General features: G+C 42.0%; 1 protein-coding gene across 2 annotated transcripts in view; it reads right to left on the bottom strand.

The window, feature by feature from the left end:
- GRM7 (glutamate metabotropic receptor 7) overlaps window positions 1–27,793 on the bottom strand; it is a 461,862-nt gene that overhangs the window by 65,948 nt on the left and 368,121 nt on the right. For both annotated transcript variants that reach the window (XM_081184049.1, XM_081184050.1), the window contains exon 8: window positions 17,942–18,877. In XM_081184049.1, coding sequence (XP_081040175.1) covers window positions 17,942–18,877 — 936 coding nt within the window. The remainder of the gene's footprint in view (window positions 1–17,941; window positions 18,878–27,793) is intronic.

The raw sequence follows: 27,793 nt of genomic DNA, 5'->3' as shown, positions 1-27,793 counted from the left end.
GTCCAAGATCTGGAACCTCAAACCATTTGGGGTGGTATGAGCAAGGCGAGCCCCAGATCTGCTGTTCGGGGCCTCTCACTCTCTTTGTATCATCTGTGGAAATGGAGGGTGTGCTCTGCCCTGCTCTCTTATGATACTATAGAACTTCTGCCTGCAGGCAATGTTATATACACAGCCCTATTCCTTCCTCCAAACTAGACTGGCCTTGCCTCAAGCCTTTTGAAACTGGGTGTGCTCAACTCACACTTTCATGTCAGCTTCAGGAGAGGAAGCTGGAAGCACCGGAAGGATCATGAGCACAGCCTTGCTGACTTAAGCCTTCCTGGGAATCCCGCACGATATTGCATTCATTAGAATTTGTTTGCCCATTATACCTGTAAAATGTAACAGGAAAGGAAGAGGAGCACATGAATAATCCATGAAAGGAGATGGGACCCACTGATGGGCTCTTGACATCTCTACAACCCTGGAGGTGGTCTCTACGTCCCCCTGCCCCCGCCCAATATTTTTCATTGAATTTTAATAACGACAAACACATTTTAAAAAAATTAAAATGAAAGAAAGAAAAGGATAAGTTGTCACAATTGCCAATAAAGAAATACAGGATACAGCTATGGAAGATAAAAAATAACATTGAATCAAAACATTTGCATAGACCTGTGGTAACTTATACTTCTGAAAGCAGGATTACACCTCTGCCCCCACCCCCACCCCGCAATACTCAGTTTACCTTGGGGAAAACTATCACTAATCACTGTCCATATCTAGGCATGTAAGCTATTGTCTTGTATGGGACCAATAAACACTGACACTGCTATCTGCCTTGCCCACCAGTGGTCATTCCACCTGATAACATGGGTAACCAAAATGTAACATAATGTAAGTGTTGATGTCCACAGCCCTTCTTCCTTTGCAAAATGAAAAGCCATTGGGGAAAGATGTTATTTAGCCTACTCACTCTACTGCATTTAGTATTTTAAGCCCTTAAGAGTAGTAGTAGCAGCAGCAGCAGCAGCAGCAGGAGAGGCAGATACTTCTTACTTCAGCAACCAAAAGGTACAAAGTAAAGTTTAAAATAACTAAACCTTTTTTGTTTTGGTTTACTCCACAATTTGTGGCTTTTGTGATGGGCTTGTTCACATCCATTATTAATGGCACATTTACACAAAATGATTCTGAAGTTAATTCAGCTGCACATGAATGAAAGAGAGGCGTTCACTGATCTAGAACGGGAAGGAGTTGGTGCATGTGGTGAAATAGAATGCACAGCATTGCACCAAAAACAATAATAGTAATCATAGACTCATATATGCCCTTTGAATTATTTATAGTTGCAGCTCGTTTGATGTTAAAACAAAATCAAGGTATAGGCATAGGGGAGGGCTTTTAATAATTAGACTTTGCTGTTCAAAATATTGCCAGCGGAATGGCAATTATTTCATTTTAGCTAGTAGGTTGTCATTTTAGCTAGGAGGTCGACTATTATGTAATGTCACAGGCGGGACAAAGGATTTGGTATTCAAATTCTGCTGGCAGTTTTACAATTTCTGAAGAAAGAAAGGAATAGGTGTCAACATGATGCATTCAATGCCTTGCAAAAATATTAGCTTTTAACATTTAGCTGGAGGCCGTTAAATGTGCATGACAAAGCCTTGTGCCAATAGATGCAAAGCCCAACATTCTATCATATTCTAATGCTGCCAAGAAATAGGAATAGATGGGGGTATGGAGATAGAAGGCTCAGAGGCGGGAGAAAGCGGTCAAAACTGGCTCCCCTCTTTTGACCGGGGCTGGGGCAAAGGAGGCTTCAATCTACCTCAATGCCTTTGCAACTCCACTAGATTAGTAGCTGCCACCCTTATCCCTGGAATGGGCTGTTCCAAAGGGCATTCTAGGGGGGAAAATGAATGCAATTTCCCCTTAGAATTTAAGAATGGGGTATATGGGATGGAGGAAGGAAAGTAGCCCTCAATCTATATTAGTGGTTCCCAAACTTTGCAGATGACACCAAACTGGTGGAGATGACACCAAACTGGTGGAGGGTAGCTAATGCCACAGAAGACAGAATCTGGATTCAAGAGGACCTTAACATATTGGAGAGCTGGGCCGACCATCACAAAATGAATTTCAGTAGGGACAAATGTCAGGTTCTACACTTAGTCAGGAAGAACCAGCTACACAAATATAAGATGGCAGACACATATCTGGATGAACAGTAGTGGAAAGGATCTAGGGTTCTTAGTAGACCAGAATCTTAGAATGAGTCAACAGTGTGATGCAGGAGCCAAAAAATGAAATGATATTCTAGCCTGCATCAACAGAAGTCTAGTGTCCAGATCAAGGGAAGACATAGTCCTGCTCTATTCTGCCTTGGTCAGAACACACCTGAAGTAATATATCCAGTCCTGGGTGCCACAATTTAAGTAGGATATTGGCAAGCTGGAACATGTGCAGAGGAGGGTGACCAAGATGATCAAGGGGCTGGGGGGGGGGAGCCTTATGAGGAATGGTTGAGGGACTTGGGTATGTTGAGCCTGGAACAGTGGAGAATAATTGATTGCTATCTTCAAAGGGCTGTTTCGTGGAAGATAGTGCAAGGTGCTCCTGAGCATAGGACCCAAATCAATGGCATCAAGTTGCAAGTAGGGATACTCCAGCTAAACATCAAGAAGAACTTTCTGAAGGTAAGAGTTGTTTGACAGTGGAACAGATTCCACTGGAAGGTGGTGGACTCTCATTCATTGGAATTTTTTAAGCAGAGGTTGGATGGTCATCTGTCCTGGATGCTTTAGCTGAGATTCCTGCAGGGGGTTGGACTAGATGATTCTGTGTTTCACTGATTCTGTGTTTCACTGATTCTGTGCTCCACTCTGTTCTGTTCTTATAGCACAAGCAGAACGCATCCACAATTGGTGTGAACCTGGATATATTTCATTCATCCCCCCACCCCATGCAGTTCAGGTTCAGTAATATCTTCTCTTTCTTTCCTGCTTTGTGGCTTCTGTGTATTTTATTTACATTAGTTTTCATTCCTTTGTACAGGCAGGATCGACCCAGCAAAAGAGGCTAGAATAATCACACGGGGGAAGGGGGGGATCCTTGCTTTCTGCATGAAACATCAAAGCACCAGCGCTTGCAGGCTTCAAAGAATTCCTCTGTGACTGGAGACCTATCTCCGGAGGTGCCAACTTTTTAAAAAAGTAATTTCTGCCTAAATGAATACATCACCATTATGATGCAGTTTCATCTGAATTTAATTTGAGTATTATCCCTCCATTGTGAAGACACTGATTTTAATAACTGAAAATTCCACAAAGGATACTGATTGTTAATTATGCCTTAGCATTCATCTGTATATTCCTATTAGAGATACAGGGGTTACAGCAGCATGAATATAGTTTTCATTCTATCCAAATGGCTGGTGGCATGTTCCTCACTGAAAATGAACATTCAGCTCCCTAAGTAATTTATATAGAGCATGATTATGGCCTTGGGCTCTTTCTGTTCAATATTTTAAATTAGATGCATACCTTACAACCGCAACATAGCTGACAAAATACAAATTTTAGGGGGGATTTCGATGCAACAAAAAATGATAGGTTAAATCAGGTCAACATCAAACATCTTTTTTGTTGTTGTTTCAAGAATCATAGTTTATTAATTTATGCCCTTCTAAGGAGGAGATAATTATTTCAATCTGCCCTAACCTTAACCCGAAGATCTCAGTAATTGGAATCTGAATATATTATTAACCAACACACCTCTGAATTTCTTTTGCTTTTGGTAAACATCTCACATGATCTTTCAGGAGCAAGGTGCATTAAACATATTTGAAGACTCTTGAGAAGCATGTGAGTGCTTTATGAACACAGAAACAAGGATTTTTGTGTAGACCTGTTCACCACATAAAATCACAATAAAAAACAGATAAAGAAAAATCCAACCCCCCAAAACTACAACACATTTAAAAGGGCATCGTATGTCAATCAGCCCAAGGCCTGGTTAAAGGCAACATTTTCGCCTGGCACCTAAAGGTATAATGGTATAATGAAGGTGCCAGCCAAACTTCCATGGGGAGAGCATTCCACAAACAGGGAGCCACTGCAGAAAAGGCCTGTTCTCATGTTGCTACCCTCTGGACCTCTCGTGGAGGAGGCACAAAAATAAGGGTCTCACAGGATGATCTCAAGGTCTGGTAGGTTCATATGGAGAGAGGTGGTCCTTGCAAGGGCATCCTGATCAAATTTGCAGATGACACTAAACTGGGAGGGGTGGCTAACACCCCAGAGGACAGGAACACACTTCAAAACGACCTTGACAGATTAGAAAACTGGGCCAAAACAAACAAGATGAATTTTAACAGGGAGAAATGTAAAGTATTGCACTTGGGCAAAAAAAATGAGAGGCACAAATACAAGATGGGTGACACCTGGCTTGAGAGCAGTACATGTGAAAAGGATCTAGGAGTCTTGGTTGACCACAAACTTGACATGAGCCAACAGTGTGACGCGGCAGCTAAAAAAGCCAATGCAATTCTGGGCCTCATCAATAGGAGTATAGCATCTAGATCAAGGGAAGTAATAGTGCCACTGTATTCTGCTCTGGTCAGACCTCACCTGGAGTACTGTGTCCAGTTCTGGGCACCACAATTCAAGAAGGACACTGACAAACTGGAACGTGTCCAGAAGAGGGCAACCAAAATGGTCAAAGGCCTGGAAACGATGCCTTATGAGGAACGGTTAAGGGAGCTGGGCATGTTTAGCCTGGAGAAGAGGAGGTTAAGGGGTGATATGATAGCCATGTTCAAATATATAAAAGGATGTCACATAGAGGAGGGAGAAAGGTTGTTTTCTGCTGCTCCAGAGAAGCGGACACGGAGCAATGGATCCAAACTACAAGAAAGAAGATTCCACCTAAACATTAGGAAGAACTTCCTGACAGTAAGAGCTGTTCAACAGTGGAATTTGCTGCCAAGGAGTGTGGTGGAGTCTCCTTCTTTGGAGGTCTTTAAGCGGAGGCTTGACAACCATATGTCAGGAGTGCTCTGATGGTGTTTCCTGCTTGGCAGGGGTTGGACTCAATGGCCCTTGTGGTCTCTTTCAACTCTATGATTCTATGTATGTAAATAACGAGTTGAAGAAGGAGCACAGGGTCTCAGAATGATAACTTTAAAAATATTTTTAACAACTAGCCTATTCTCATCTCCTAATTCACACATTTAGTCTAATAAATTTATGTCTTGCACATTCTGCTCCTTTTGTCTGTTTTTAAACTTTTCCCTTTTGGTGTATCCCACTGCAATTAGTAAACTGATTTAAATACAATATTATGGGCCACTTTGCAGATTACATTTTTAGGTGTACACCCATAATGTTTTAAGTACACATCATGAATGTAAATTATGAAGGTGGCAAGCATGTTTGCAAACTTATGTGTTAAATGTATAAGTATTGTCAAGGGATGTGGGTGGCACTGTGGTCTAAACCACTGAGCCTCTTGGGCTTGCTGATCAGAAGGTTGGCGGTTTGAATCCACACAACGGGGTGAGCGCCCATTGCTCTGTCCCAGCTCCTGCCTACCTAGCAGTTCAAAAGCACGCCCAAAAGTGCAAGCAGATAAATAGGTACCACTGTGGTGGAAAGGTAAACGGCATTACTGTGCGCTCTGGCTTCCATCACGGTGTTCAGTTGTGCCAGAAGCAGTTTAGTCATGCTGGCCACATGACCCAGAAAGCTGTCTGTGGACAAATGCTGAATGCCACAACCCCAAAGTCGCCTTTGACTGGACTTAACCATCCAGGGGTCCTTTACCTTTTACCTTATAGGTATTGCCAGCATTTGTTTACTTATTAAGAAACATACATACCGCACATCACCAAAAGGCTACCTAGCCTATATTACAGTATAGTAAACAATATAAACTAACACACACACGCACACACACACACAGAGAGAGAGTGTACTAGGTACCCCTAGCAGTGATGGAGAAATGTAATTCAGTTTGCATTTAAAGGTGATCCTACCTAATTAATACATTCCAAAACAATACATGAAACTGACAGACAGATTAAGTTTAAAGGGAAAATGGAAACAATCTAGATAATTTTGGACATCATCCAAATTAAACCATTCTAAGACTTGATCAGATATGCATATTCATCACTTATAGGTAAGTATAACCTATGAATGAACCATCTCAGAAGAAGCATCATGGGCAGAACTTTCAATTCACCCAAAAAACAATACTTTTCAACTGATTTGGCAAACTGACCTGGACTCAAACCTAGTATGAGAGTCACTCTGTGAAGGGAAATGTTGATAGAACATTAACTTCTCTGCCTTAATTTGATGCAACTGTATTTCAAAGACATAAAATGATTGATAGAAGCTTTGTGCATTTCTTCTCGTTGCTATCTTAATACTGTCTTGGGGGTTCTTCTAGAGCTCTGGTTATTTTAGGATTAATTTCCTAATGAACATTTCTCACTGTTTTATCTGGGAAGAACATAAATTTGTGATAGACTTAAGAGTTTCAGGATGATGTTTTCTTTTGTTTTGTTTTAAGCCCACTCTCTTGAGCCATTACTTATTCTGGAAGAAACAAGTCAGCTTTTCTAGCACACTGAAATATTTAGCTATGTTTTGCACTTTTGCTTTCCAGAGATAACAACACCTGGAAGAATGGTTAACAGAGAAAACAACAGCCACTCAAAACATTCTTAAAATTATTTAGTAGGCCCCAAAGCACCAGGCTTCCTACCTTATATAATTTCAGCTTCAATTTATTCACTTCTTATTTATGTTGAGTGCTAAATGGAAGTTGTTTTTTGTCGCTGAAATCACTTAGATTAAAAATCCCACCCGGACTGAAGCAAAGGGCAAGATGGTCATGGGGCAGCATCCTTTGGTGCACCAGTTGACAGCAAGCTAGTTTAGGGGTATATGACAGACCATGAGGAACATGGAGTTCTGGTCTCCAGCAGAAGGAAATGGTTAGGGGACTCGGGAGGAGCAGCCATAGCTGTCCCCATCACTTGCCATCTTTCCCTAAGGATACAGCCAGCCTTCTAAAGGGAATCCTTGTACAATCTTTTCCCTGCATGCTATCTAGTAGGCTTGTGAAGACCTTGAAGTACAATTTTCAACAGGTGTTGTTTTATTTAAAAGGTGAAGAGAACCCTGCTTCCCCTTGCCATTCATTTCTAAAGCATGTCTGAGACTGAGACATGTGTCAGGTCATTAAATCCAGCAATAGCACATTGAATATTTTAAAATGTTAGATTGCCGCAAACTAGCTCAGAACAATTTCGTGGAAGATTAACATGGCTATAGTGTAGCTCACCCCCCCCCCAATGCTATATTTTTTAACATCATGGGCAACCGTTGCCAGTTCTGAAATGAATTTCTTTAAGCTTAAACTCAGTAAATGGGATGCCCACTGATTAAGGACTTTGGCAATTTATTTTCTGTCTTACTTTAACTGATAAAGAAACCTAGTAGGACATACCAAGTAATATCCAAAGAAGACAAGAGGTTAAACATATGTTCTAATGCCCCCCGCTAATAGCAACTGGTGTTAATGGAAGATTCCCTCCCAAAGCAAATAGCAGTTTTAAAGAAGAGGTTTTAGTCAGGATTCCAACAGAGGAGGTAATGTTAAACTTCCCCTCTCTACCTTCTGCAAGCCTCCACCTCAACAGTCCTCATTCCCCAACTCCAAAAGTTGCTTTTTCCATTTTTAAAGGAGGCACATGAAATGAAAAAAAAATGTATTAAGTATCCTGTCTAATTTTGTCCTAAATGTGGTTTGGGCTGGAGAGTTGAAGAAATGTAACATTATTTTAGTACAAACTAAGGGTATCTTTGATACATTTTGATGAATATAGCTTTATTTAACAATACACTGAAATTATTAACCTATACACAGAAGTAATTTATTGCTAATTAAAATTGTTTGCATGTATGTGCATGGATGTATGTAGATGGATTCAAGAGAGGTGCATATGTGGCTTAGAGCATTACTACAGATGTCAGTTTAGACTACAATCAGATTGGTTAATTATTTTATTACTTTCTTAAACAATCATTGATCATGCTGATCAATGGTTTTGGAAGCTTAAATAAGTAATGCTAAGATCATTTTCTCATAGTTCCAGTTCTAAGAAGTCTCTCACACCTGCAAAGCCCATGGACAGGGGGGCCAATTTGGGCCCCAGATTATGGGTGCCCAGCAGCATGCCAACGTGATGTGCCATCATGATGTCACGATACGCTATGTGCGCTATGTGTCACAACACATGAGGCCTCAGCTACCATCTGTGAGGCCTTGGACTCCACCCCCTAGGGCTCCCAAAGCCTCAGATGTGACCTCTGGTGCTTCATGAGGCCCTGGAAATCATGTTGAAGACCCTGCAAGGCCTTGGATGCCACCTCCAAGGCCCCGTGAGGCCTCAGGTGCGACTTCCAGTGCTTTGCATGGCCCTGGAAGTCATGTCGGAGGCCCTGTGGTGCAGGTGCTGAGCACCCACGACAAAATTTAAGTGGGTGCCTGGGCACCCAGGGTCCCCTACAACAGTGGCAGAGCTTCATGCTCTGGAACCAGGGGGCAGAGAGCAGGAGGGGGCGGGGCTGGCGCGCATCCTGGGGGCATGGCGTGCTGCCCGTAGGGGCATGGTGCACAGCTCGGGCGGGGGGGCAGCAGTGATGGCACCCCGCCGGGATCGCGCTGCCAGGGGCGGTGTGCTCCCCCCGCACGCCTCTTCCTCCACCAGTGACCTACAGTTGGCCCCAGTGCCCATGGGTAAGAAGAACTGCTGCCTAAATAGAAAGCTCATGCAATTCCCACTATAGCATGAGGGAACCTAGGCAAAGGCTGTCAGATCAACATTGTAAAAGTTAAAGGGCATTTCATGTTGTTTTTCTAAAGATCTTACAGAGCTACAGTTCCACGCAGTTGTAAAGCTGTACAATCTAAAGTAGCATTAGTCCCTAACAGAGGTAAATGCAAGTAAAACAATAACCCTATTATCACTAGTGAGGATCTGACCACATTACAAGTCATAATTTTTGTCAAGTTATGAATCCTACATACGGTAAATTGGACAAAATCTCCTTCACTCTGAGATTTTAAAGTATCTTCACAGTTTTGTAGAGCTGTACAACTAAACATAGCCTTATATTTTGGAGAGTAAAGTGGGGAGAGAACAGAGGAAGCATGGGACAGTTGAAAACTCTGTATTATAGTTTAGCAACCTTGACAAATGGTTCCTTGGAATGCTTGGGACACTGACATCCAGGAATATATTGTTGCTATAGCAACTACTACATCAAGCATTTGTTGATATGGCACACATTCACTTTCCTGGTGAAACACAAATTAGCCTCAACAGTTAAGCAATATTTCGCAGGACAACCAAACAGGGAATAGCACCCATCCCCCTAAATGTGTTGTAAGTACAGTAATATTTTGCAAATGTGACATTACTAAATACAGCTTTTTTAATGTGCCTGAGAATTACATTGTGTAGGGTGAACCAAACGAGTCCCATCAGCGCAAGCTCTGCACAAGGCCTTCAGCTTCCACAATAGTATCCTCTACCACTCTCCCCATGCTCCCAAAATTCACCCAAGGCAGTTGGGAGAACCAGGGACGCGGACTTAGAAAAAATATTGGGGGGGCCCGGGAAAGCTCATGAATAATAAATAAGCTCGTGAATATGCAAATAAAATGGCTCCGGCCCTAAATAGGGCAAGCCACGCCCCCCAGCCAGCCGATTGGCTGGCTGGGAGGTGTGGCCAGTCGGGATTCCCCTGTTCTCGCGGGATTTCCGGCGGTGCCTTGGCAGTGGCGGTGGTGCTGCGAAGCAGCGAGGCAGGAGCCCCCGCCCCCGAGGATTCCCTAATCTCGCGGGGGACGGCCGGGGCTCTCCGATTAGGGCGCGCGGCTGGCTGGCTGGCGAAGGAGCAGGTGGGGAGGAGGCGGGGGACGGCGGCGGCGCTCTGCTGGAAGGGCGCCCGCCCGAGATTATTGGGGGGGCTGAGCCCCCCCAAAAAATTTTTTGAGGGGGCTCGAGCCCCCTCAAGCCCCATGGAGTCGGCGCCTATGGGGAGAACCCTCAGAATAGCACATGGGAGGAGGAAATGCTGGCACAGAAAGGATGCTCACCATAGCAGGATACCCAGCCGTTGTTTACTTTGCCTTTTCCATACTTTCAGTGAATGTGTGTGTTTACTCATTCTGCCAAATGGACCTGGCACATTCTCATTCTCCCACTGTTTTGAATGAAAAGGCCATTTTTTTAAAAAATAAAATGTCACCAGAGGAGAGAGGGTAGTTGGTTTCAACAGCAAATGGGATTAAGGGCTTCACATTTCCTGCTAGTAGAGATACATGGAATGGGAGGATGTGACAGAGGCCTCTGCAACTGGGACATGAAAGCAAAGGTTTGTCTAGAGGCGATGAATTAGCTGCTTATATTCCTCACACTTTCCCCACTAAGCATGCTCAAACACAGAATCAACGTTAAGAGATTACTAACGCCTTTCAGATAATGATAGTTTATAAAAGTTCAAAGAAACCTAAATATATCCCCAATTAGACTTCACAGCTAGATGCAGTGAGATATTCTTCTATTGGATGCTTGAGTACAGGAAGAGCAACGCAGGAGAGCAAGTCAGGCTGAGTGATGATGGACACAGCTTCTGTGGGAACACAATGATCAATGCCAGCTCCTAACCATGCTACTCTTCACTGCAGCTAGGCAGAAAGAAGTATGCATACTGTTTCTCTTGCTCTATCCATATACTTTTAAAATTTTCTGATACACCCTTTTTTTCTGCTAGAGCACCTTGCCTACAGCTTTACAGACACAGACATCTCAAAGAGTGCCTTGACATCATTTCAGCACGCTGAAAAATATTGATAAGTTCCAAGATCATAATTCTAGCCACCTTCTATGAGTGCAGTACTGCTAGATAAAATGGATGGCTTGGGTTCATATGTAATAGTCAAAAACCTTGCAGAATGCACTTCTGACAACAAAAGCACTTGATCCTCCCACACATCCTCAAAACCCAACCTAAACATGAATTTCTTTAATGGATGCTCAGAAAAATACATGATTGAAGACACACATTAGCCTCAAGGAGAGTTTGTTCTAGTATGATAAGCACTTTCAGATTGCTTCTGCAAAGAGCTTTGTTTTCTCAGGGCCAAAATTTGCCTTAGGGTATATTTGTGACTATGGCTAACTTTTTTTAGTTTGCGTTGTTAAATAACAGCTGTGGGGGAGCACAACATGTGGGTAAGGAGGAGAGTTAACCCTTGATCCACGCTCTGCCATTTCAATGAAAATCACCCTCCTGAAGCTGCTGTTTGCTGTGGGAAGGCAACTGCTATAGTGGTGTGAGGGTGATTTTCCTTAGGACTGTGGCACACAAAGGGATGTTTAACCCTGCTCTTCACATATCATAGCCTTGACGGCAGTTGTTGTTCACCCAACAGCAACCCATCAAACAGGCATATTAATTCTGATCTTGCATTTAATGAAATATAATTTGGCCCCCAGACCAGTGTTGTGGGATATTTATAACTTTCTACCTCCAGGGAACAGTTTCAACAATGCTTGCTTTGCCAAGGAACACTTGAGCATAATGAGCTAATGAGCTTTGCACATAAAGAAACTGTGTAGGGAATAGCATAAACAAATCCATGTGGATCATTGTGTGACAGAGTGAATGTGACTTCCTAGTATGTGCTCATGTAACAAAATATGCACAGGCATGGGTATCGCATAATGCTATACAGATAATGATATAAAGGTAAAGGTAAAGGGACCCCTGACCATTAGGTCCAGTCGTGACTCGGGGGTTGCAGCGCTCATCTCGCTTTATTGGCCGAGGGAGCCGGCATACAGCTTCCGGGTCATGTGGCCAGCATGACTAAGCCGCTTCTGGCAAACCAGAGCAGTGCACAGAAACGCCATTTACCTTCCCGCCGGAGCGGTACCTATTTATCTATTTGCACTTTCACGTGCTTTCGAACTGCTAGGTTGGCAGGAGCAGGGACAAAGCAACGGGAGCTCACCTGGCTTAAATGCATACTGATTTCTTGACAATGTATACTGGCTTAAAAGACTAAGAACACAAATACAGTAAGAATTAGAAAGGCATGTGTTGGAAAAGGGAGAAGCTTTCAGAGAATAATTATATGCTTTGTGTGTCAGTCACATGAATAATTTGCTAGAGAACTTGCTTGACTCACTCAACTCCTTATCGCCTCACTTTGCTATTCTAATATTTTGATTCAATTTGGCTTATTGATTTAGCTGTGCTTGGCTTGACCTTACAGGGGCTGTTTTTGCTCTTTTCAAGTGCCACTTTGTATTGATCCTAGTATAAACCTATAGCTTCTATAATTGGTCTAACACTTCTCGGAGGCTGCCTTTGCTCCTGATCAAGGTATCCACAGATCTGGGGAGAATTTAAAACAGTTTTGTTGTCCAGGCCAATTATATTGGCAGCATTATCACTAGCATTTCATTTGTACAACACTTGCTGCCAAAGGGAGAGGTTAATAAGCTGTGCTGCACCACGGTGTTTAGTTGGACAGAAAATGGTGAGTCGGGGATGTCAGCTATTCTGAACTCCCCATGGCTGTGGAGAAAGACTTTGATTCAGCTGTTCACAATTCAATTACAAGGAAGTCATCGTTCTCATAAGGAAGAAAGCTAGCGCAATAAGATCTGTTAAGGGATCGATCTCTATAAGAAGAATGCCTTCAGATGAGCTGATGTGCTAATTGGTGGTAAGGCAGTAGCATGGGCACATGCAGTGCCCGGATTTACATATAAACTAAACAAGCTATAACTTAGGGGCCCACTATCTTGGGTCCCCCAAAAAAATTAAAGGAAAAAAACAACTGGATGTACACTTCCAAAATATAAGATAAAAAACAAATAAAATTAAACTTTTGTTATTGCCAAATGCCAATGTGTTGGCATTATTAAGTTTGTTATGAATAAAAAATCATTTTAAGTTAGAGCTTAATAATTATTTCACTATTAATATACCTCTTCTTAATTGTATTTCACTATTAATATACTTCTTCTTAATTGCATTTCAGTTCAACAATTACTTTGGTAAAATACATATTTCGTTCTGTGCAAATGGCTTTAGATACCTATTAGGTCCATATATTACCATATAGTATATATTCAACACAAAAAACAGCGACAATTTGTTGTTGTCAAAGGACAGCTGGACATATAAAGGGCCCCATTACCTTCAGTAGCTTAGGGCCATATCAAACCTAAATCTGGCCCTGGGCACATGCGTCACATGCTTCAGATGGTAGACCGGGAACAACAGTGGGTGTTTTTCTTTTCCCCCATCTGCCATCCATGGGTCTGCCTGCCTGTGGCTTCCACCTGTGTCTGCTCACAGGGCTGCCTGTAATTGCCAATGGTGCCTTTGCCACTGCCTTCCCTGCTTCTGCTAGCCAGCCATGATGGGGTTCTTCCTCAGGTGAGATCACAGTAAAAATCTCATGGGTGCCTGCACTACTGCCATTGTGGCTATGGCAGAAACTATATCAGGGCCATGGAAAGTGGCAATGACCCTGTATTTCACTTTCTGTAAGCATTTCATCCAGTAAATTCTCCCCTGTGATGACTCTTCACTGACTGTAAGAAGGCTGTATACAAAATCACAAGGTAGTCTAATTTAACACTGCAGCTTATGGTCAGTGCCACATTTACGTATAAGCTAAACAATCTATAGCTTAAGGCCCCACTCTCTTTGGGGCCCCCTAAAATATTTAAAGGGAAAAAACTGCATGTACATTTCCAAAATATAAGATAAAAAAATAAAATAAAACCTACATACAGCAACAGTGTTTTGTGTTGCGTAGGCTAAGTAATGGGCCCCACCTGCTAGTCTGCTCCCTAAAATATCACTGCTTTGCTCATTTCTATATACTATATAGGGTGCCTACATTCTGCATGGACTGGTTACATGGCAGCATGTGCAAATGGCTTTAGATACCTATTAGGTCCATAAATGACCATATAGCATATATTCAACACAAAAAGCAGCAACAATTTGTTGTTGACAAAGGACAGCTGGACATATAAAGGGCCCCATTACCTTCAGTAGCTTAGGGCCCCATCAAACCTAAATCCAGCCTTGCTTATGGTAAATGGCTTTACCTAATAGTCTCTGAAATAAGCAACCACGTTACCTTCAGCTTTTAATCGGCTACACTCTCTTATGTTGGTTTGTATGATTTTTATTTTTTAAATTGCTTTGTATGTTAACCACAAAGTGTGATAGAAATAATTTTAACTAACTAAATCATAGGAGGGCAGAGAGGTACTTGACCTCCTGTGTCTCCACAATATCACAACAGCATCTATATTCTTCTTCTTTTTTAATATTTCCTTTCCTCATAGTTCCAAGGAGTTTCACAAGTCTGAACAAGAAGGAAGGGTTGTAAGGACAGCTGCAGTTCTTTCCCAAACATTTTCTCCTTCCTTTACAAACCCAATTCCCTCACCACAGTATATATCTCTTCCCGTCCTGTTAGCACAGAAAAGATTCTGCTGAAAACTACCGTATTTTTCGCTCTATAACACGCACCCGACCATAACACGCACGTAGTTTTTAGAGGAGGAAAATCCGTAGGCACGCCACCCGTAGGCATTCCCTCCATAACACGCACAGATATTTCCCCTTACTTTTTAGGAGGAAAAAAGTGAGTGTTATGGTGCAAAAAATACGGTAATTTTTAATTGGAAGACAGTGATTAGTCTAAGTAAATTATATGTGTATAATTGGGGTTAATGCTGGCCAGACACAATGTGCTTGTTCTAAAATCAGAATGTGCACATTTTAATATATAAATCCATATTTCTTAGTCACATTAAAATGTGCTGGTCACATTTATATTATTATGTCTTATAAAAAGATCAATATCAAGACAATTTTTATTGCTTCTGATTTAAGTTCCTGAATACTTTCTAATATTAAAAACTTCTTGAATATAACAAAGCCTCCAGAAATGTTACCATTAAACTATCAATAGCTCTTCACATTTTCATATAGTGTAATTTTATTCCAAGGCATCATTACAGTCCCTTATTATATTATATAATATAATGCCATTTTTCAACATGTAATGTTGTAAGAACTAATAAAGCCAGATGTTATCCATGCCAGTATTATAGGAAAACCTAAATCAATATATAGGGAGCACAACCCAATGTGCATGTACTTGAACATTTCAAAATGCATTCAGAAGGGATTTGAATCAGGAAAATGGTACAAGGAGAAACATTCAAAGGCCTAGCAATACTATTATCTTAATGCAGTTTATTTCCCAGTATTAGAAATTATGATAGTTCCGTTCACAAAACTCTAGACAGCACATCTAGTTTGGTCAATTGTTGCCTGCTCACAGAATCAGCCTTGATTTTATGAATAATTACCTGGTTAGTCCACTGCTGTAAATGGAATAGGACTTGCAAATGTTACCTGCACGTGGCCTTCTAACAGGTGAGATCAATGAATCACACTGTACCCTGCTTTGTTATACATATGTGCAGTGTCACTTACTAAGCTAAGTGATAACTGTCTCCGTAGAGACAGTGGCGGAACTTCATACTCCAGCACTGGGGGGGCGGAGAGCAGGCGGGGAAGGGCTGGTACGTGTCCTGGGGCATGGTGCGCCTCCCTCAGGGGCGTGGCATGCATCCTGGGGGCATGGCACGTCGCCTGCAGGGGCGTGGCACCCAGCACAGGCGGGGGCAGCTGCGATGGCACACCACCGGGATCACGCTGCCAGGGGCAGTGCACTCCCCCTGCACTCCTCTTCCTCTGCCAGTGCGTAGAGATATATCATATATATGTATGTGTGTGTGTGTGTGTGTGTGTATATATATATATATATGCAGGTTTTGGTGTCTTCGGGTGTCTTCCCGTGTAAGAGTTGGGGTGTCTAGGCGACGTTTCGACGAGGTCTCACTCGTCATCTTCAGGCTGGTGCTTTCGGCTTCTTGTTACTGGAACAGAGCAGGATCTCAGTGTTTGAGTTCCTATAAATACTGTTGAGGGGGTGTGGTGTATAGCCTCCAACGTTCTGGGCAGAGAGGAAGTTCCCAGGTTAGTGTGCCTTATCTTCTTTTGTTCATTAATTACTTGAGGGATATCTTGAGTGATTTCTTGAGTGATATTCTGAGTACCACTTAGGAGGGTCATTAGGTGTGGATTAGTTGCTAATCCACACCTAATGACCCTCCTAAGTGGTACTCAGAATATCACTCAAGAAATCACTCAAGATATCCCTCAAGTAATTAATGAACAAAAGAAGATAAGGCACACTAACCTGGGAACTTCCTCTCTGCCCAGAACGTTGGAGGCTATACACCACACCCCCTCAACAGTATTTATAGGAACTCAAACACTGAGATCCTGCTCTGTTCCAGTAACAAGAAGCCGAAAGCACCAGCCTGAAGATGACGAGTGAGACCTCGTCGAAACGTCGCCTAGACACCCCAACTCTTACACGGGAAGACACCCGAAGACACCAAAACCTGCATTCCTGTACCCGTGAAAATCTACGAAAGCATATATATATATATATATATATATATATATATATATAGTCTGATTACAAAACATGGTCTTCTGACAATGATTGCTTCAGATCCCAAATTCTGCAGGCAGAAGGAAATTAAATTTAAAAAGTAAAAAGAAGAAGAAGCATACAATCTAGTTTTGTCTGAGAAATGGTTATAATAATAGGCAAGTAGAAAAGCACGGAGCAAAACTTGTTTGGATGACAAGTCTGTTATGCAAGTATATATACTCCTAGGAGTCAAAATGCATTTGTTAACAACAAATCATACCAACCAACCCAATTTTTCTTCTTTGATGTGGAAATGGGTATAATGGACAAGAAGGACTACTGTGGATATAATGTATCCTGACGTTAGAAAAACTTTTGTCACCAATTCAGAAGACATCCTCCTAACTAAATTGAAGAAATGCATATTAGAAAGTGGATACAATATTGGAAGCAAAACCCAAAAGCGTTATAATGCAAAATATATTTCCAAGGAAGTTGCGGAATCTCCTTCCACTAAGGCACAATAAAGTCAATTAGAAATTCACGCATATGTTTAAATCTAGAGTACTCTTCAAGCAACAACTCGCCTTCCTTTGCATCACTGTCGCTGCAGCCTTCCACGTTCTGGGGACTGAACTTTTGCAGTGGAGATCCTTCTCTATTTTTGTAGGCTCCCTGCACAATTTATAGCTCTGATCTTACAAGATTTCATATTGCACAGGGAACCTACACAAGTAGACTCCACATTGAAATGTGTACAAGTCAAAAAAACAGCTTGGTTAAGGCAACACTGAACCTTCATATTTAGAAATTGTAGCCATGTTTCCCACAACAAAAGCTGCAATCCTTTATATACTTACCACTGGCTATACTCTATTCATGTTAATAGGATTGTACCACAATACCTAGTTTGAGAAACGCATCTCAGCGATCCTTTGCACCCCGTGGTTCTGAATTCCCAAAATGCAGATTAGGACACAAAACTATTTTTAATAGATGTTGACTTTATATCCTGTAATCAAAGCAATGAGCTGTTCCCTCCCATTAAAATAGTAACATTCTATCCATTATGTTAAAAAAGGTGCAGCTCAAACAGAAGGAACCGATGGATCAGCTGATTCTTACTGACCATCATCTGCCACTTCATCAAACAAATGACTTACAAACTAACGGCAGGAGGGGCGAGGCAAATACATCGTGTATTGCTGTAGCTGTAAGGAACCATTTTTTGTCAAGCCATTTAGCCCATTTCCAGAAGCACGTTTAACTAAAAATTTCCATATATAATCATCCCGTGAGTTACTTGATTTTCACCTACCTTTTCAGCTGCATGGGAAGTGCAAAAAAATATTGGAATAAAGGCAAGCCATACTATACAAGTCGTGTACATAGTGAATCCAATGGGTTTGGCTTCATTAAAATTCTCCGGGACACCCCGAGTCTTGATAGCATAGACAGTACATGTAACCATGAGGAGAATGCTATACCCCAAAGAACATATGATTTGTAGATCCGTAATGTCACATTTGAGGACTCCTCTGGCTTGATCTGGTTCCATAGGCTTATGCTCATCATAATCTATTATACTGTTTGGTGGGTCAACTGCAAACCAAATAAAAACCCCAAGAAGCTGTACTGATATCAAACTTGAAGTAATTGCTAGTTGTGACGTTGGACTAATAAGCCGGGGTGCTGTCACTGATTTTTTGCCCTGTTCAAATATGCGGTAGATGCGGTTTGTTTTAGTCAACAGAGCAGCGTAACTTATGCACATCCCCAACCCTAAGAAGATACGTCGGAAGGAGCACACGGCAACATCTGGCTTGGCAATCATCAAGAACGTGATGATATAACACAGAAATATTCCTGTCAATAGAACATAGCTGAGTTCCCTTCCAGAAGCCCGCACAATGGGGGTGTCGTTGTATCGAATGAAGGTTGCCATAACAAAAATGGTGGCGATAATTCCAAGCATGGCCAAGAAGACTGGGATGACTGCCCACGGGGAATGCCACTCCAGCTTCACAATAGGGATAGGGCTACATCCTGTACGATTCTCATTTGGCCGTTGACTGTAGGAGCAGATCTTGCAGGTCACTTCGTCAGACTGGTATTGGTATCCATCGCATAGCTCACATTGCCAACAGCAGCTCATCCCTTTAATAATCCTCTTTCGTTCTCCCGGTTTACAGGGAAGGCTGCAGACAGAAGTAGGGACCTTCTTCGTTCCTTTGCCCCACTGCATTTCATCCATCTATGGGTAAAAGAAATCAAAGTAAATAGGACTGGTTATCTGGAAGTAGTTATCAAGCAAGCCTTAGTAACGACAAAGGAAAACAAATGTGTGCACAGATGGCATCATGGAAACAATCCATTTTCTGCTAAAATTTGATCTGTGCAGATTCAATTCTGTACATATATTTGGGTAAAACGGATAGAGCCATGTTAATCCACCACTAAGTAAATGAGGGCTGTTGCTGAGAAAGAGAAAATAGAATTAAAATTTCACGCAGGAAGCAAATAATAAGCAAATGATATAAAGGTTATTAGGGAGATGCTATAGGAAATAATTGCATCCAGGATCCAGGATTGTTGAAATGATGAAGTTTGTTTTATCAGCTGAAATATTTTGGCATTCTCTCTCATTTCCTTTGCAACACAGTAAATGCTCATATAGCCATGCATAACTTCTTATAACCTTATAAGTCTTAGAAATTTCTTAAAATTGGAAATTGTTTAATGAACACTGAAGTCTGAATTTGATTTGAGCATCTTGGTCTGCAGTCTGCAAAAGCTGCTTCTAAAGCTTAAGCTAATGGGGTTTTCACACACCAATGCAATGAATGGCCATGTTCCCCAGTGCTAATGTGCCCCCTTCAATCGAAGTCCAGAGACAGTGTAAGGGAGAAAGAGCTGTAAAGTTTAGAATAAAGGGGTCTTCATCCCTTTAGTTTAAATTAAAGATAAGTTTGCAGCTTCTGCAGGACATGGTGAACACACCCACCCCGCTGGCAGATTCCTTCACACGTTTCAACACACAAAAGTTCACATGAATCCCTCTTTAGTGCAACATAGATCTGCCACATGACCCATCTAATAAAAAGTAACCTAGTCTGGGGCTTTTGGATATATGCATGTAATTTCATATTCAGAAACATTTCTCTATTAGCAGTCGCTATTTGAAACTAACCAATATAATGGGAGTATCGATACAAAATTGTATCAAAATAGAAATCTGAAACTGAAATAGAAATTTCAAAACTATTTCAAAACTGAAATAGAAATCCATGGAAAATTATGGATGCTCTTTTCCTTTCCTCTCCTTTTCTTTTTGTCTAGCAAGAATGCCCTTCATCATACCTCTAAATTAGAAGCCTCCCAAAGCTAATCGTTTTGTTGCTTCTGGCAAGAAACTTAATTATGGAAAAACTACCCGTTACAGAAGGGCTTGCCGATCAGAAGGTCGGTGATTTGAATCCACGTGACGGGGTGAGCTCCCGTTGTTTGGTCCCAGCTCCTGCTAACCTAGCAACTTGAAAGCACATCAAAGTGCAAGTAGATAAATAGGTACCGCTCTGTCGGGAAAGTAAACGGCGTTTCCGTGCACTGCTCTGGTTCGCCAGAAGCGGCTTAGTCATGCTGGTCACATGACCTGGAAAGCTGTCTGTGGACAAATGCCGGCCCCCTCAGCCTATAGAGCGAGATGAGCATGCAAACCCAGAGTCGTCCGTGACTGGACCTAATGGTCAGGGGTACCTTTACCTTTACCTGTTACAAAAGCCGCTGACAAAACCAGCAAAGTAAAATTGGGAAATCAAATGGATGCCACAGACTTTTAACAAATAAAAATAAATAATGTGTACCTGGTGTGTGGTCGTATGTGTGTATGTTGTGTGTGTGCGCACGTGTGTGTGTCTGTTAATATATGAGAAAGCCTAGTAATTCCTCAGTGTCAGAGCATATATTTTGTGGGTTCAAGATTGCAGGGTCACTGAAGTTGAAAAAGTTATCTCAAGTTCAGGTAGCAGGGCTAGGAAAGGAAGACTTATTTAGACCCATTAGAGTTCCTGTCAGTTAGAGTTAGCAATACTTGCTAGATAGACCTGCTGGTAAAAATTCAGGGCAGTTTCAGCCAAAACAGACTTCTCTATTTCCAGAGTGGTTTCTCGCTCTGTGGTCCCTCAAGCGCCATTTATTGAGGCTGCTACTCATTTTGAATGATAGAGATTGATGACAGACCAAAAAAAGAGAAAAAATGCAGAAAGGAAAACCCTTCTTAATTCCTTCAGAACTAACATTTGTTTGAACATGCCGCCTCAGGAAGAAAAGTTTGTTCACATGGGGATTTCTGCTTACCACTTTATATTACTATATATTGCTGGGAAATGATGGACACAAACACAAACTGGTTTCTCTTTTCCATGTAAATCCCCAATCTATTTATCCTATAAGAAAACAAGTTACTCATTGTAGGCAAAATCCCCACATGAGCTGTATTTGTAGGAGAATAAGGAACAAAGCATGCTCCACAAGGCGTTTAAGCCCATTTTGGAACTGGCTCAAAGGGGCAGGGGGTTGAACATGAAATGGGTTAGATCAATTTGAGTAGAGGACTTGCATTTTTGACCCACACCCTTTTCAGATACTCATCACATCACATTTCTGTTGGAGAGAGAGGAACTGAATTTTAGATGCCATTCTCTCATAGATCCATTTTTGACAGAGCCTCAAATCATCTGGTCCAGTCTAATGTAAATCTGGACTGGGGCCTTTAATCTCTGACAGGTGACAATCACCTCATCACCAGAGCATCACCATATGTTTTGCACAAACCACCAGTGACAGGAGAGTGAAAGGTATCCATTTCCTGCAAAATATACCACAGCCTGAATACAATCCTGAATACAGTTATATATTCTGGAATTGTGGGGCTTCAATGGATTGTACAAGCTATGTGTGTCCTTTAGGCCATTTGCTCAAGCCTATGAGCCTAACCAGACAAAATCTGGACCATGGATCAAAATTTATTCAGCTACTCAGATTCATTCTTGACAAAATATTGGTCAGTCCACCCACTGCTAGTTCTCTGTGTGGCTCTTATGCTGTCCATGGAACCCTAGAGCATTTGGCTGATGGCTCCATGGAAGACATCAACCCCCCCTCATTATTGCAGGATCTTTAATGGGAGAAGTGGGCAGAGAAAGAGAGAAGGGCATTTGAATCTTGTACATTATCTATTATCATACTGGAGGATTTACATGAGAAAGCTTGAAACAGAAATGGCCTGTCAGTGCACAACCTCTTTATTTTACGTACCGGAGAAAACCGAAGCGGGGGGGGGGGGGGAATCTGAACAAATTAATTGGTCAAGAAGGTGACACAATAAATGAAACTGCTAACAGCATCTGCTGACCCTTCCAAGGAGCAAGCAGATGATCTATATGAAAATAAAATATTTGCAAAGCTTATTTATCTTCCACTTACCTGCACTCACAGTCATGCTTCCTTTACATTGTCGAAGACTGCAAGCAAGGTTTTAGCCATTATTGAGGGGGTTGCAGTCATTTCTGGACACTAAGGGAGTATCTGTATCTTTCCCAGACAAAAAATGCTCATTTCACCTTTAAAATGAAATGGCTTTTATTCCCACTTGTCGACCTCGATGGGATCATGCACAGCTCAAAAGACTCCTTCGGAAGAATAACAGGAATCAGGTCTAACTCATGCAAGCTTTGCTGGTATCCGTCTAATATTTTGGGGAGTGCAGCTGTGGCTGTCTCGCTTTTTCTTACAAGGCTGATGCCGTTATGCAACAGAATGCAATATTAGTGTTTCCGGATGTCAGGCCTAGATATGTTTTCACCTAGCGACACAGAATAAAGGCTAGAAAAAAGCCAGGCATGGCAAAAGGAGGAGGAAGGAAATTTGAGAAAATAAGTGTTATGATAGCCACGATTTCTCTTGCTTGCTTTGATTGAAACCCAAAGGGTCTGTGTGCAGAGCACAAACCACACACAGTGGGAGTCTTCCAGCCTGCCTTCCCAATATAGCACCTTGTGTCATATTAGGAGCTTCTGGCGCTCCAGGGGGCTTCTGGAACACATCCATTGTGGCAGGAGGGGCAGCAGCTAAAAAAGAAAATTCACAAACACAGATGCTGTTTCTTTGCTCACAACATGGAGACGGTTCAATCCTAACTCTATCAGGATTTTAGATGCTGCCTTTCCCAACTCTACCTCATCCACAAAAGCAGGAGAAGCAGATTATACTACTATTACAGTATGTGCCCATGTCTTTGTGAGAGAGGGAGGGAGGGATATAATAATAATAATAATAATAATAATAATAATAATAATAATAATAATAATAATAATTATTATTATTATTATTTATTTATTTATTTATTTATACCCCGCCCATCTGGCTGGGTTTCCCCAGCCACTCTGGGCGGCTTCCAACAGAATATTAAAATACAATAGTCTATTAAACATTAAAAGCTTCCCTAAAGAGGGCTGCCTTCAGATGTCTTCTAAAAGTCTGGTAGTTGTTTTTCTCTTTGACATCTGGTGGGAGGGCATTCCACAAAGGGTGCCACTACCAAGAAGCCCCTCTGCCTGGTTCCCTGTAACTTGGCTTCTCACAGCGAGGGAAACGCCAGAAGGCCCTTGGCACTGGACCTCAGTGTCAGGGTAGAACAATGGGGGTGGAGAAGCTCCTTCAGGTGTACTGGACTGAGACCGAGACCGATTGCATGTTTGAATACGTCCTTACTTGAAAACAGCAGCAACATACTTATCTGTGGAAAACTAGCTTGTCAGGGAGACAGCTAAGTCTGAGCCTTTCCCCCCAGGACATGGTAGTTTTCCTATAACAAAGTCAACAATCCATCACACAAAATCCATCTTCGTTCTGAAGTGTGCCTTTTCGTGCTCCTGAGGTATGGCTTCTGACGACAGCAGCCATGTGGGAGCACCTGCCTTGCAGTTTCAAAATGTGCATAAATACTGGAAACATGGCCAGGACCAATGGCAAGGGCTCTTTCCCACTCAATTGTTCTCCTCCCAGGTTGGTGATCCAGCAGGAAAGAAAAGTCAGGCCATGAGTGCTACCCATAAAATTCCAATACAGTATTCATAAGGGATGCGGGTGGTGCTGTGGTCTAAACCACTGAGCCTAGTGTTTGCCAATCAGAAGTTCGGCGGTTTGAATCACCGCGACGGGGTGAGCTCTGTTCTTCAGTTCCTGTTCCTGCGCACCTAGCACTTTGAAAGCACGTCAAAGTGCAAGTAGATAAATAGGTACCGTTCCGGTGGGAAGGTAAACGCCATTTCTGTGCGCTGCTCTGGTTCGCCAGAAGCAGCTTAGTCATGCTGGCCACATGACCCGGAAGCTGTCTGCGGACAAACGCCGGCTCCCTCAGCCTATAGAGTGAGATGAGCATGCAACCCCAGACCTAATGGTCAAGGGTACCTTTGTTGTTGTTTAGTTGTTTAGTCGTGTCCGACCCTTTGTGACCCCATGGACCAGAGCACACCAGGCACTCCTGACTTCCACCTTTACCTTATTCATAGCATAAAATGAGGTGGGGTCAGATCAGAGCATGGAGAAGAAATTACCTTGCAGCAAAAGTTGTCGAAAGGGGGTGGGATTGTGGTGAACCATAGGAGATCCAAGGACTCCTGCAGGTGCAAGGAATACAAGTTGCCTGGTGACAATTACCAATCAACTGTGAACAAAGGGCATGATACTTGATGTATCTGCAGTCAAGGAATAGCTTTCTGGAACAGAGCAAGAAAAAGCCACCTCTCCAAATACTCCATCACTTGTAACAGCTACTGTAAACGTGCTTCCCTTGCCAAAATGAGTTTTTCTGCAGTATCTCTCTTGTTTTATCCTGAACAATGCCATGCAATGTTTAAAAATCAGTACAGAAATAATCATGTGAGTGTTAATTAACACACCATGCTTGAAAATAACATTTTTTCCCTTCTGTAGCCACAGTTGTCCCCTGCAGCTGCTTAATAACAGCTACACTACAATTGCCATGGATAGATTAGGGGGGTAAGAGTTGAGGATTGTTCTCAGGTTTGTTGTTATCTTGCAAATTCCATCCCAACTCCAGTTACTAAGACAGCAGTTCAAATAGTTTTTTTAATATTTAGCTTCATAGATAGGAGTATTTGCATGATTTAGCTCCCCGGGCTTATCCATTTAAGTCTTGTAATTAGTTTCTAAATCCTAGGCTTCAAAATGATAATAGTTTGAAGCTAGGAATATGTCAATAATATGCAGTTGATACAAACTACAATATACAAATTAAAATATGAGAAATTACCTAAGAAGGGGAAAAAAGAATTAGTTTCCCATTTAGAGACTGAAATTGTAAGTTTTTGATCTGCAGTGACTAAGAATCCATTGTACAATTGTGCAGCTAATAATTACGGAAAGGAAGATCTTCCCCAAGCCAGGACAGCCCTGGTTGCCTAGCAAACTTGCTATCTGGTCTGGTGCTGCTATTTAATACCAGCTTGATACATAATAAAACATCTACTATCTAGGACAGAGGTAGTCAGCACGGTAACCCTCCAGATGTTGCTGGACTACAATTCCCTGCATCCCTAGCCATTGGCAATACTGACTGGGGCTGATGAGAGTTGGACTCACCATCATGTTGGGCTTAACCCTATCTTGGGCTTAATCCATAATGAGAAGGCTCATCTGGCTTATACTGCTGAGCCCTGCATGGATGAGTTGTGCCATCGGGACAGACAAATTAAGGAACCTCCCAGTGCAATAACCCCCCCCCCCCATGACAGCTTCCCTGCCTGAGCCTTCAGAAGGCTTCGGATTGACAGTTGTGAATCCAATCTGTTGGTTATGGGGAAAATCCACAGGCTACCTTGTTGGGGGTTTTATGGCCATCATGACAGCCATGGATGCAGCACACCCAGCGGATCACACGCTAGACTTATTTTTCTTGGCATATCTGAGGGTGAACAACTTCTCAATTGTAGAAGTCAACTTTTCAGTGTATTACTATATTGCAGTTGGAGGCTTTCAAATGTGCAGAGGCTCTGTTAGTGACAAGTCCTGCTGACATCATTCACAGAAAAGAACCTGGCCAATGGTATACCAGACATCGTTCAGACTGAACAGTGGCTGGTTTAAAAACAAAAGTTTATGAAAAATAGCCTCACAGAAGTTCCCCCAATTACTACGCCAGCTTTTTGACTCCTTTGCCCTGCTTACATTCCCTTTTGTGCACAATCTTTAGTTCCCTTTTGTCATCCTCCAGCCACTACGCATCTGCTAACTTACCATATTTTTCGCTCTATAAGATGCACCAGACCACAAGACGCACCTAGTTTTTGGAGGAGGAAAACAAGAAAAAAAATATTCTGAATCTCAGAAGCCAGAACAGCAAGAGGGATCACTACGCAGTGAAAGCAGCAATCCCTTTTGCTGTTCTGGCTTCTGGGATAGCTGCGCAGCCTGCATTCACTCCACAAGACGCACACACATTTCCCCTTACTTTTTAGGAGGGAAAAAGTGAGTCTTCTAGAGCAAAAAATACGGTAAACCTCTATTATTATTCTGCTCCAAACCAGCTTTGTGGGAGCATGAAGGCTGCAGAAGAGAGGCATGGCATGGTAGATTTGGACCATTTGAAACTGACTCTATAATTCTGTCATGGCTGATTAAATGGGAGTGGGTAGACCGTGTCAATATGCTTGATGTGTATTAGTAAATAGCAAACAGCAGTGATTAGTACAGCTGACCTTTCAAAGAATACAGACCTGCTCCAATTGCTTCATCCAGTGACTTTGTGTATATTTATCTCAACTGGTTTGGGTGTGTTTGTCATAAAATTACATAGTGGAGTGAGAAGTATGTTGCAAAGGCGTCCCAATAAGTTATATGATCTCTTTATATACACGTTTAACTTTATTTTGTGGCTTTCTCTTGTTGTAAGAAAGAAACCTGGCTCTGTTTAGAATGGCAACATTCCCAAGCGGAGGAGGATGACACTTTAAAGAAGTGCTTCTTGAATCACAGAAAGTGAGCGTAATATCTGAACTAATCACGACTGGTTCCTGTTGGAACATTTCGGTGTTGAGATAAAAGGGCTTCTAGAACTCCTTTAGGCACCACTGCTATATTCCAAAAGGAGTATTGATTATACCATTAAAAACCTGATCATGAATTCTGCAGCTGACTGCTGGATTTTCTCTCTTTGCAGTTTGTCTACTCTGAATGCGATTCCAAAAGAACATTTTATCTCTCTTGATTTCTTAAGCAACTTTAATGCTGCCGCTAGATTTTAAGTCTGCTCATCATTCCTTCCTAAATGGAGGCACCAATTTTTTACATTGAGTCTTACATACTTCTTCTGCATTGCAGAACATACTGGAAGATAGGTTTCCATCCTGCTTCTTGCTTGTCACTATGGAGAATATTGCTTATGAATATGAGAACAGCCCTTAATATTACTATGAAGTGTGTGCCGATGATGGGGAAAGTTGTAATTCCAGGAATTATTTGTTTCTACTCTTTAAAATACAGTGGTGCCTCGCAAGATGAAAAGAATCCGTTCTGTGATTCTCTTCGTCTAGCGGTTTTTTCGTCTTGCGAAGCAAGCCCATTGAAGGATTAGCGCTATTAGCGCTATTAGCGGCTTTTAGCGGCTTATCTGCTGATCGGATCAGCTGATAAGCGGCTTAGTGGCTTAGAAAAAAGGGGGGGAGGAAAAAAAAACCAGCAGGAACTTGCAAGACATTGTCGTCTTGCGAAGCAAGCCCATAGGAGATTCGTTTTGCGAAGCAACTCCAAAACGGAAAACTCTTTCTTCTAGCGAGTTTTCCGTCTTGCGAGGCATTCGTCTTGCGGGGCACCACTGTACAGATAAAAAAACTGGGTTATTTCCAAGTAATGAATATGAGCTTCTTCATACTAAAATGCTATTTTACTTATTTCATATATTTATATATTACTCAATACCAAGATAGTTTCTAGGCAGTTGCAGAAAGAACATATGGTAAACAGTAAACTACATCAAAGGTCCGTATAGTTAAAGCTATGGTTTTCCCACTAGTGGTGTATGGAAGTGAGAGCTGGACCATAAAGAAGGCTGATCGCCAAAGAATTGATGCTTTTGAATTATGGTGCTGGA

The sequence above is a fragment of the Podarcis bocagei genome, assembly GCF_964188305.1.
Source record: "Podarcis bocagei genome assembly, chromosome: 2".
NCBI lineage: Eukaryota > Metazoa > Chordata > Lepidosauria > Squamata > Lacertidae > Podarcis > Podarcis bocagei.
Note: the sequence above shows the minus strand (reverse complement) of the source record. Positions and strands in the feature narration are given on the sequence as shown.